The sequence below is a fragment of the Budorcas taxicolor genome, chromosome 16 (genome assembly GCF_023091745.1).
Source record: "Budorcas taxicolor isolate Tak-1 chromosome 16, Takin1.1, whole genome shotgun sequence".
NCBI classification, from domain to species: domain Eukaryota; kingdom Metazoa; phylum Chordata; class Mammalia; order Artiodactyla; family Bovidae; genus Budorcas; species Budorcas taxicolor.
In genome coordinates, this window is record NC_068925.1 from 20,205,147 (window position 1) to 20,217,641 (window position 12,495).

Sequence of the window (12,495 nt, forward strand, 5' to 3'; positions counted from 1 at the left end):
CCCCTCAGCCTGCGGAGGCAAAGTGTTATTTAAGCTTTACTGGGCTGCGTTAAATTCTGCAATTTGAAGGGCTGTTAAGTTTTTCAATTGAAATTTCATTTAAAATGCAGGTGCTTTTTATTATATTGAGGCTTTACTGCTCTCTAGGTACAAGCAAGAACATGGTGCAATAACACAAATCTGGCTCAATCACTGATCAGTAACAGCTGTAATTCCAGAACATTTAGCATTCTTATAAACCACGGCCTGAAATCTATAAATTGCTACAACAGATCAAGAAAAATCCTATATCCCCCTTTTCTGCCCACAGCAATTTAAACATTTATGAGATTCTTCTGTGAACATTAGATTTTATGGAAAAATCTTTAAAAAAGATAGACTTGGATTTAGTAATTGTTTAAAACAGCACTGATGATGTGAGTGTATGTGTGTGTGATTCAGTGTTATAATCAAGGTTTAAATTTTAAACGCAACCACGGCTTTGCGGAGCCAAGGACCACAATCGTAGCTGGTGATAGGAGCATATTTTTACACAACATGATTCACATATTTGTCACCAACTGGACTGATGGCAGAATCATAATTACTTTTAGAGAGGAAAGCTGTTACACTGCACTAACCCTGAAATCAAGCCATTTCTGACAATTTGGTAATGCATCCTATTTGAAGAGAAAAAATCCTAAAAGTACAATGATCCCGAGATGGATCACATTTTTCGTTTTAGTCTGTTGTTAGCTTTCATTCTGAAGCTTTCGTCAAACCACTGTGACATTTCTTACTTTTGCTCTCTGGTACACAGCAGCGGTAGCAATTATTATATCAAAATAGGAATACAGATCCTTTCTTATTTATACTTGTCATCCAGATTTGGCTCTTTCCTAAAGAAAAGCAAGCACAAGTCTTGTAAGATATCAGTGTTGTTTTGTAAAACGAAATCCTCTGAGACTGGGGTCTATAAAATCAATGGTGGAGAATTGAGCCTTTCAAGTCTAACCCTAACTCACCCTTCCCTGTTCAAAAAAGAGTAATATACGCTTAAAAATCAGAATACTTTTCTATTAGGGTTTTCACAGGGGTCTTGCATAATTATTCATCATATGTGCATTATCAAACTGTGAGCTTCTTCAGGGAAAAGTAACAATGATGCAGTTTGCTCTCTGTTATGATGGAGATAAACCTTTTATTTCTCGTGACTACGATGATAGTGTTATCAGGGAAACATCCAGGATAATGAGATGAACTGATACTTCAAGCCCCTACAGAACACAGCCTTTCCTTAAAGATGATCTCTTAGCTTGGGCAAGAAGAGATGTTCAATTTCAATTGCATGATATTTTCCCCCTTAAAAGCCAGAATACATTTTATTAGCTTCCCGCTCTAGCTGAGTAGGCTCCCAGCTCTTGTGACAAGAAGGGTCCTTAAAGTAGGCGACTCAGGAGAGGATGCTGAAAGCAGCTTAATTAGCTCCTTTGGCTAAGGAAGTGTTAAAACCCGACTCCTGGCACGCTTTCAATTTAGTGCTTTAAAATGATAAGCCGAATCATCTAATTCTATATACAAATCAACTGGCGTGCCACTGCATGGTTGAAAGGGTCACCACAATTATGTAAAACATGAGTAATAACTATAATTGGGGTAGTTTGCTAATACAATAAAAAGCTCTGAACATGAGAAAAGTTATGCTCACAGCAGTAGCTATCACTTTCTAAAGTAAGAATTCATGGATGAAATGACATGAAAAAGATGGTTATAAAATTTTAATGGAATGATAAAAGGCAAAAGTCAGCCTCTCAGCTGAATTCTTAAAATCCCTATATATCACAATCAGCTCCTTAACTGTAAAATCAATGTGGAGTATAACATGTTGTCAATGCGGCTGTCACTGGAGGGGAGACTGGAAGTATGACAGCCACACAGCTCAGCTGGCGAGTGATGAAAATACAACCGTACAGTCCTTTCCATGGGTGTAATTGTTTAGAGAACTCCCCTCCTGGAGCGGGGAACAGGAGCATCCTTTCTGTTCAGATCACTGATTCATATTTCAGGCTGTTTCATTATAGCATTAATAATGGAAAGTAGTTTCATTTTGGCAAATGAAATTATCTTTTATGGGAAACGATTTCGCTCATCAGCTTCAAAAGTTCAGCCCCAGCCTAAAAGAGAGTAATGAGATTGTTCACGGAGGGGTCTGCTTATTTATTTTTATACTCAGCTGTGTATGTTGGGAAGGATGGGTGCATGTGTGTGTGTGTATAAATGATTGCAAAGAATAAACAGTTGCAACGACACATCTGTTGTGTGTATATAACTGTTTTTTAAGTGGTTTTCACGGGTCTTCTACAACCCGTTTGCTACTAGAGTTACCCACAATCGCTCAGTTTTCCTGATGTTTCCTCATTGCTGCCTTGAAGCTACTTTTTGCCATTTTAACTAAAAACTCACTTGGCTTAAAAGCTCTTTTTCAGTAATATTAACTCTATAAATGAATATCCTCTAAATCTGCCACTGAATTAAAAACCAAGGTGGCAAATACTTGGATGTATAATTATACGTAGCAGTATGCTCTGTGCTAATTGTTTGTACAGTCGCTTGCTATTCATTGTGAAAATGTTAGCAGAAGAGTGGAGTGATGGATTCCGTTTCCTCTTTAATCATGAATTCTTTTATCAATTTATTATTTATACCCCAACTACTTCCTAAAAGGAGTTTTTTTGACAGCTTATAATAAAAGACTTAAGTAATAGGACCAATAAATTAAAGATAAAGAATAATTAATCTTGTGATGATACAGAGGTAAGATCATTGTATCCCAAAACAAATATTTCAAATGGGCACTGCCATTTGGGAAGTATGTGAATATTCAGCTTCTAGACAACTGACAAAATAGGAAAAGGGCTGTGTAGCAGGGCATAGTTGCTTAATAAAAGGGACATCTGAACACTACAAGGTTGCTTCAATTGAAAGGATACAATTTATAGTTTGCAAGTAGGTGAACCGATATTGGGAAACTGTTTTCTCTATTTCTCCTGAGACCAGGACAGCAAAGGAAGGTTAGGAAAAGTGTTTTGTCTTCCAGAATGGGGCCGTGTTGTGTGGTGAATGGCTGTGGATTCTTTTTTGAAAGTTTGGGGCAGAGAATGAAATGTGTTAATGTGAAAATTCATGAAGGAAGAAAAAAGTCCTAAAAGAACTAGAAGTTCCAAATTTAGAAAAGCAGTGGGCTTTATGTGCCCCAAACAGATTCAAGAATTCAAGAGGGAAATGAAGGTCAGGTGGATAGAATTTTTCATTAATTGGTTCATCCTTTCAAATGATTTTTCTGTTGGTCACTTTGGTTTTGATATTAGGATATAGAAATAAGACTATAAAGATACTAATTTGTTTTATAAATTCTGGAAATGCAAAAATCTGGTGGAGGGGAAGTCTATGCAACAGGGAAATAAACTATTGTAGGGACATACATACAGAAACACTTTGCTCTCAAAATCAGCAGAATGATTTACTTTGCATCATGGGTTTTCTGTTGTGGGTAAAATAGAGACCACATCCCTGTTTGAGAGGATAAACATGTCAGCATTCAGAAGTTAAAATTTAAAGCAATTAGGAAATAAGTTTGGAATAGAAAAGTAAAATCATCCTGCAGCACTACTGAGACTTACTGCTCCCAGATCTTCATTAAACAAAATAAAATCTACCGATATAAATATGGGCCACCCTCATTTACAAATGTTTCTGTTTTTCCCTCACATAGAGAACTCTTAAAGTGCCAACTGACTTTAAATTCTACAACACACTAATAAAAAGATCTCTCCCATGCAATATTAGTTGTAAAATTTAAGTACTCTTAAAGGCACAAAGATACTTATTAAATGATTGGAAAATCCCCCTCTAGAAGTACAATAACATGATCAACTGATCGCATTTCGTACCAAAGCTTTACTTCCCCTCTCTGTCACCAGGGCTCAGTATTCTATCCATTACAGTTTGTGAGAATAAGAAGAAAATATGTTTTCCTTTTGGAATTCTCTTTCTATACATCTGTCTTCCTTCTGAAGTAGCACATGGTTTTGGGCTAGCAGAGACCTTTCTGATTAGAACATTCATTATCCCGGTTAAGACGGAAACACAGGGACAGCCAACAGGCTGCCTCTGACCAAGGCAAAGAATGAGGATCGCCTTTGGGATTTCCTTCTCTAACACCTGCCTGTCATCCTCACCCTTCTTGTCTCATATTCAGAGGCTGACATCACAGACAGAGAATTCTACAAGCTGCCCTATCTCCTGTGTCACTGGGTACCTCCTACAGCAACAGCTTTCCTCGCCTGGACCAATGGCGAGAAAGTAAATTGGAAATCTGATATTGATGTGATCCCCAAACAGAAATCATTCTAATTTTCCCTCCTTGTGTTCTCCTCTGGGAAGGCTTTCCTGACACCTGGTGGTGGTGGGAGAAGCTCTCCTCTGAGCTGGCCCTCATCTTCAGACGCAGTACTCTATTTGATTTTCTTCCCAGCAGACTGTGGATGACTCAAGTAGAGAATTTTCCTATTCATCCTTGTAACTTTCAGTCCTTCCAGTATGGTAGGTACCCAATTAAGATTTGCTTAAGTTTTCATAAAAGTGAAAGTGAAATCACTCAGTCATGTCCAACTCTGCAACCCCTGGTTGCAGAGTTCTACCAGGTTCTACCGTCCATGGGATTTTCCAGGCAAATATACTGGAGTGGATTTCCATTTCCTTCTCCAGGAGATCTTCCTGACCCAGGGATTGAACCCGGGTCTCCCACATTCTAGGCAGACAGTTTACGGTCTGAGCCACCAGGGAAGTCAGTAGTTTCATGCATTTGTTTATATGAGACTCTTTTTAATCAGTACTTTAACAATTTGGGGCACTTATTCTATATCAGATCCACCACTAAGCACTGGATCTACAAAGACAAATGAGACAGAATCCTAGGTCCTAAGAAATTACAATTCAGAAAGAGATATTGACGTTGCACAAGTGAATATAAACCAAAATCCTAAGGTAGAAATGAGGAGGAAAGGCTTCACAGAGAAGGTACCATTTGAACTGGGATTGAGGAATGAGTAGAATTTTGTTAGACAACAAACAAGGCAGAAAATTGTTCTGTTAGATATACATTTCAATATTGCTTTGTAAATTGCTATGAGAATCTTAAAGATGAATGAGAGGGGAAAACTGCTCAAAAATGCTAATAAGAAAAGTAAAATAGGATCCAGACACTACATCCTTTGTTCACAGTGCATTGAAAGTGTGGGGAAAAAATAACAATAAGAACTAATATAATAAGTAGATACAGTATGTTAATAGTACTGAAAATCTCACTGTGTTGGTAATAAGATATATCTTTCTATTTTTTAGCAGATTTCAGTCAAAGATAATGAATAGTGAGTCTGTTAGGAAAATAATGAACACAGGAAAAAATCATCTAAGTAAATCTATAGAATAGCCAAATTGCACACATTTTACTCAATAATGCATCTTAGATGGATGGTTACAAATATATATGATGTGGAGTTTTAAACTATAAATTTAGCAAAGTCATTCAATTTTTAGTCTTTAAAAAATATAGGACAACTAAATGGTCAACTCTGGAAGAAATTTGTCTTTTCTGTTTTGTTTTGTTTTAGAGGTAGATAAGTGATTTTTAGAAAAGAATCTCATTTTCATCAGATTGACCTAATTGTGTATACAAGTTCATTATTAAAATGACTCAAATAAAGAGATATTTCATATTTTGATCTTGGTAGCCAGGAAACCCTGGGAGAAAGCTGAATTTTACTAGTCTAGGGAATCTATATTTTTAAAGAAAAGTGAGTTATCTCATATTTTACAAAAATCTGCCTACATTTTTGTAGGCAGAAGGCATGCAGCCAACTTCCATTTTTACAACCTATACTGCACAGGAAACAATTGTAGATACTTGAGAGAGAGAGATAAATAATACAATCAGAAGAGATGGCTATTTCTTATTAATAGATATCAAAAAGTTTCAGCTGATAGGTAAGTGTCTTCATGTTATTAATCCCATGCTTCTAAATTTATCACAATCTTAATGCATTTTTGTAGACTGCAGGCATGTTGGGTACTTAGATAGCTAGCAGCATGTTAAAAAAAAAATCATGCGTTGTTTGTATTTATCTGGTTACAAATAATCGAACACTATACTGACCAAGTTGGCTGGAACAAACATCTTTTATTAACACAAGTTTAACTGCATTTAAAATATTCATAGGAAATGTGCATTATTATTATTTGGCATAAGCACACTAGATTTTTAAAAATGCATGGAATTGGATATTGGTGGCCCACTGATGTAAATGACAAATTATTTGAAAAAAAAAAAAAAATCTATTAAAATTCCTCACACCCCTTTCTCCACCTCTGAGAACCTCTTTTAGCATGCAAGCATTTGTTTCTCTAGCTCTAGGTCATTTTCTGCTTAGGTTTCTCTTTCTGCTTTCAGCTGTATAACAGGCTTGATGAAATCACACCATCACAGTATCATATGAAAAATGTTGCTACTGGTGACCTTTTTTTGGCACTGGAAAGTTTGGGGGCTTTGGCTGATGTGGAAAGGTCCCTACTGATAGTATGAACTTTAAATGTGGGTATGAGATGACTTCTCTGTTTCATTCCATAAGCTGATACGTAGAATTTCTACACTGGAAATTGCACTTTGCTGAATGGGAGGTGCTGTTTAGGACCAAGTTTGAAGTGTGATCCCGGCATGGAGCTTTCAGCATGGGTAGTTTTATAATCAAGGCTTTGAAGCCTTGACAGAAAAACTGCTTGAGCCAAGTGCCAATCCCTCAGTCTTTGTCAACTCAATTGCACATCCTTTCAGAGATGGTATCCATCTCCACCTACACCCAAAATACATAGGACACTGTCATTATACCTTAGGGGTGAGCATGCACTAGTAAGTTAACCTAGAGGGGCAAACGGGCCAGCCTTTCATCCTTTGCTGGTGGATGTGATGTCACAGGTGAAGCAGAAGAGGAAACAGGTCATTGTTTCAGAGAAAGTATTTCAATGAAAATGATGACTGGGTTTCATGAGTTAGGACCTGCTATGTAATCAACTGTTACTAATTCTTAATGAAGGAAGATGAAGGGTAACACTATTCACTTTGGTCGCAGGCCCTAAAAGCCACAGAGATGGCCAAGTCTCTGTGCATGAAAATTCTAAACACTGTAAAACCTGTCTGTAAAACCTGTTTCATGATAAGATGAGGCAGGGGAGAAGTTTGCTCAACAGAGGGCGCTGTGCTAACTGGGCCTTTACAGTGTCTGGGATTTTATGAGCTAACTTCCTGCCTGTAGGTAGGAGAATCTGGCGCCTATTCAATAACGATCACCACGGAGGAAATACAAGTGCTGTCCCCTGTCTATCGGAACAGAACTTATCGAAACAGAAATGGTGGGTGCCAAAAAGGAGTCATTTCTCTCCTTTTCTAGTGTGGAGTTCTGTGGTTTCATCACCTCTGCAGTGGGCAAAAAATTATTTTTAGTTAACCTCCATCACATGCCATCAAGAATGCGCTATTTAAGGATAGTAAAAATATTTTTTTCAGCTGATTTAAAAAAGAAATGTTTCTTCAGAAATCTAGTTTGGTTGTGAGCTCCCTGGGTCAGACATCTGTATACAGTTGGTGTTCATATTGTCAGATCTGCCAGAATGCATGGAATGTTCTCACTAAAAGAGGTGTAGGCACGTTGAGTTGGTGCACTGATGCTTTTTGGACCGTGGGTGTCGTTTACTGCACCGTGCTGATAATTTACTAAATGGTACCCTTGAGATGAAATGCCTGGATGTGTCCTTGTGAAGTACCTAGCCTGTTCCCTGGGAGTAATTACAATTTGGGAGAAATGAAGGAAGTATTATATATTATTGCTCATGTGTGTGTGTGTGTGTGTGTGTGTGTGTGTTTAAGTAAGCATTAAGGAAGGCAGATAGTTCTGATTCTATCTCATTTAAGGTCTTATTCTCAGTAAACTAATATAATTAAGGATATTGTAGACATAAAAGAATCTATCTCATATACAATTGATATTGTTTCATATACTGTGCCTTTTGAGATTAATATCCAGCCTTTTGAAAGTCACTTGGGTCCTGATTGAATATAGAGCTAGAATGGCAATTGGCCAACAGAGCAACATCTTCTAAGAAGCTTCTGATTAAAAGACTTGACAAGATTAACCCTAAAAACCTCATTGTTCAAAGATACAGTGTCCTCCTTCACTCTGTATAGCTTGATTTAATTTCTAACTTTTCTAAAAAGTTATACTTCCATATATATGCTTTTTCAAGAGGCAATTTGTATAAAACTCAATATGATAACCATGTATTTCTTTTCTCTATATAACCTAGTAAAAAAAAATATATATATATATGCAAATATAAGTCTTCCATAAAAATCTAGAAAATTCCCTGTATTGGTTGAATAAGACAATCTCAATCTATAATGGCCTCTAAGCATCCTTAGGAAGTAGGGTCCATATTTCATGTTCTTCTGCAGAGAACACTTGCAATACTTGGTCATAGAATAGACGAGGATATCATTTTCCTTTCAGGACACCTGGATTTACCCTGAAGGACTGCATGGGGCCATATCATAATTTACTGTGAATTATGTCTTCCTGTCAGTAGGCCTAACTCTCCAACCCTCCAAACCCACATTTTTCTTCTTTCTGGAGACTCTGACCACCCTGGTCCTGGAAAAGATTATTGTCACTCGATATCAAGCGAATACAGGAGGCTTATTTCTTTGTTTTGGAAAAACATTAAGACTTTAAGATGTGCTAAGGCAGAAGATATTCAGCTGTGTGTTTTTCAGACCACTTACTGTCCTCTGCAGTGATGAACGGAATCCAAGAGCTATGGGCACTGCCAAATCCATTGGAGGCAACCAACCGAAATTCATACTCCGTGTATGGTTGGAGATCTCTCACTTCATAGTTTAATGATGCAGAAGGATTGGAAAATAGCCTGTATGAGGAATGAAATCCTAAAATTAGGAGGGCTGAGACATTCAAAGAAATTTTAACAAAAGTAAAATCTTATTGTAAAGGATTTTCAGGGGATGTCAATGTGCCTCTCAGTTCTGCAGTTTTCTGTCATTGCATGATATCTCTTTTAAAATAAGTAGCTATTTGGCTAAGGGTTTGTATAATTCCATTTATATGAAATGGCAATTTTATCAATATGGAGTAAATTCTAGACTTGAGACTGATGCCACATGGAATTTGTGGAATAAGTATTATAATTTTGTAGCCATAATTAGGCAGCAGTTTTTGTGGGGTTCTGGTATATGTTTGTTTTTGGCATATACATGTGTTCATGAAAAGGCTGAAGGAATCTTATTTTAAGCCTCTATAAATTAAAAATAGATACTTTGGCAAAGCAAATAATTATCTCCTAGGGTACTGCTTGGGTGTTTGTGTGTGTGTGTTTGTTGGATCTTTTAAAAGAGGGCCTTTATTTGTTGCAAATGAGAACTGACCTACCTATTGTTACAACAAAGTTAAGGTAAAGTGAATTAATGGCTAAACTGTATAACCCAGATGACACAAGGATGGACAAGTAGAATGCTCACTCTAGAAACCCATGGGTGGAGTGGCCAGGCCTCATCTGGAGTTGGTATCTGGGAGAGCCGGGGGCGTTGTTCCGAGCTGGTGTAGACCAGACAACCTGAAGACTGGTTGGAGTGGCAGATGAAAGCCTCGGAGGCAGCACGCCATCTGGAGCTGTCGAAAAACACAGATGAATTAGAGCAGAGAAAACTGTGGAGAACATATGCTGGATGGAATCGAAATGCTCCATATACTGGAAAAACTGTTCCTCAGGATCAACAACAATGTTAAACATGGTCCATTTAATTTAACATTTTCATTCCTGAACTACTGTACTTCCTCATTGTTCATTTCAACACAATTACATGAATATTTCCATCTTAAAAGCCAGCCCCCAAAGAGCAAGACACATGAACACACAGCCCATCCGCACCTGTACTTCTGTTTCTCTAATTGAAAACATGGAGGGGATTTAGTGAAGCAAATATTAAAATACCTTTTTAAATTTAGCTCTGCTCAACAATCAAGCAGTTGAACAGTGAAGGAGTCCAGATCTTTTATTTCTTCCACTGATGTCACCATCGTCTCTTTAATCATACCATGATCACAAAGACAATCAATTTTTTTTCTGAGGAAGGTTTGTTAAACATTTTATTTTTCTACAATGAAAGTAGCACATTTCAGTCTTAATTCTTATTTATGAAAATGTAAAAACTAACCTTCTTTCTCTATGTGTTGTATACAGTCAATTGCCCCTTCTCACAGTGATGCTGCCTTTATTCAAATATGTTACAAGTTGGGACACAGATGTTTTCTAGTCTAGTTGAACCTGGCAAATTATTCCTGAATTGAGGATACCAGCTTGATAAAACCTATCAGGGAAATCTACCTGGATGGTTCTAGAAGGCCTAACAGAAATAAGTGAAGCTTATTCTATTAAAAATTAAAAGACAAACAAGAAGACTCTGGTTATTAATTTTTCCAATAGGTACAACTTGAATGAACCTATCATATCAGAGTGTGGTCCAAAGCTTGTCAGAAACTCTAAAGCAAATCAAGCACAGCTCAATGCCTTTGGGAAAATCACCAAACAACTCTGAGCTTATGTTTCTTGTCTTTAAAATGGGGGTAACACTTTGCCCTTTCAGGATGGTTGTGAAGATCAAAGAAATGTAAATAAATCACCTTTTTTGAGGTCCTGGTAATTATTAATTGTTAGCTATTGTTATTATTATATTGGACTAGTCTGAACTTCCCTTAGCATAATTTTAGTACTACTACAATGCAATTTTTGGGGACATTCTGATTACTGTAATATAAATTCTTAATAACTAAGGATTACTCAAAGCCATTGCTGAAGGAGGATAAGGAATCAAAATGATGAAAACAACTATCAGGGTTTATTTTTAGCTTCCATTTACACATAACCTGATATGGTGTCTGACTTTTATGTACTCTCCAATTTGGGAGAGCTGGCTTATGAACTATGAAGCGAATGAATGACAGTGATGAGAATGGAAGAAGTAGAATCCATGTCTCATCAGTCTGTTGTAAGAGTTCTGAGTTCATCAATAATTCACTAATTTATTCAGTAAACACTTATTGAGCCTCTATTCTGCGAAAGGTAGTGTTCTTTGTATGGAGGGTTAACAACACTGAGTCCAATAGACATGGCCCCTGACCCTGTGGAACTTATGCAAACAGAGGAAGCCAGTGATGAACAAACAGAAGCCACAGATCCTACCAGGTGGCACTCAGTGCTCAGGTGAAGAGTAAAACACAGTACGTGGTGAGAAAGTCAAAAGGAGTGTGGGTTTTAGTTGGCACACAGTAATTCAGATTAGACAGGAGAGCCATAGGAAGAAAATGTCATTAGGTGACACTAGAACAAAGACCTTAGTGATATAAGTCATGCGAATGTCTGGGGGGATAGCAATCCAGGCAGGGAGCAGTCATTGCAAAGGCAGAGAGGAAGGGAAAGTGCAGACGGTGTGTAAGGAATAGTCAGAAAGGCCAGTGTTGCTGACTCAGACTAAGGAAAGGGAGTGGAGGGGAAGCTGGAGAGAGAGGCAGCACCTAGAGGCCCTAGAGCCTTCGTAGGGCAAAGGAGAAAAGGAGAGATACAAGCATCTGAACGCAGAGTTCTGAAGAGTAGCAAGGAGAGATACGAAAGCCTTCCTCAGCAATCAGTGGAAAGAAATAGAGGAAAGCAACAGAATGGGAAAGACTAGAGATCTCTTCAAGAAAACTAGAGATCCCAAGGGAACATTTCATGCAAAGATGGGCTCGATAAAGGACAGAAATGGTATGGACCTAACAGAAGCAGAAGATATTAAGAAGAGGTGGCAAGAATACACAGAAGAACTGTACAAAAAAGAGCTTCATGACCCAGATAATCATGATGGTGTGATCACTCACCTACAGCCAGACATCCTGGAATGTGAATTCAAGTGGGCCTTAGGAAGCATCACTATGAACAAAGCTACTGGAGGTGGTAGAATTCCAGTGGAGCTGTTTCAAATCCTGAAAGATGATGCTGTGAAAGTGCTGCACTCAATATGCCAGCAAATGTGGAAAACTCAGCAGTGGCCACAGGACTAGAAAAGGTCAGTTTTCATTCCAATCCCTAAGAAAGACAATGCCAAAGAATGCTCAAACTACCACACAATTGCATTCATCTCACATGCTAGTAAAGTAATCCTCAAAATTCTCCAAGCCAGGCTTCAATAGTACGTGAACCATGAACTTCCAGATGTTCAAGCTGGTTTTAGAAAAGGCAGAGGAACCAGAGATCAAATTGCCAACGTCTGCTGGATCATCAAAAAAGCAAGAGAGTTCCAAAAAAAAAAACCTCTATTTCTGCTTTATTGACTATGCCAAAGCCTTTGACTGGGTGGAT

At 37.8% G+C, this 12,495-nt stretch overlaps 1 protein-coding gene across 1 annotated transcript in view; it reads right to left on the reverse strand.

Annotated features, from left to right (window-relative positions):
- Positions 1-12,495, reverse strand: part of USH2A (usherin) — a 930,744-nt gene that overhangs the window by 316,782 nt on the left and 601,467 nt on the right. The window contains exons 38-39 of the mRNA XM_052653949.1: positions 9,620-9,770; positions 8,870-9,012 (exon numbers count right to left, since the gene is read on the reverse strand). Of these exons, the coding sequence (XP_052509909.1) occupies positions 8,870-9,012; positions 9,620-9,770 (294 nt within the window). The remainder of the gene's footprint in view (positions 1-8,869; positions 9,013-9,619; positions 9,771-12,495) is intronic.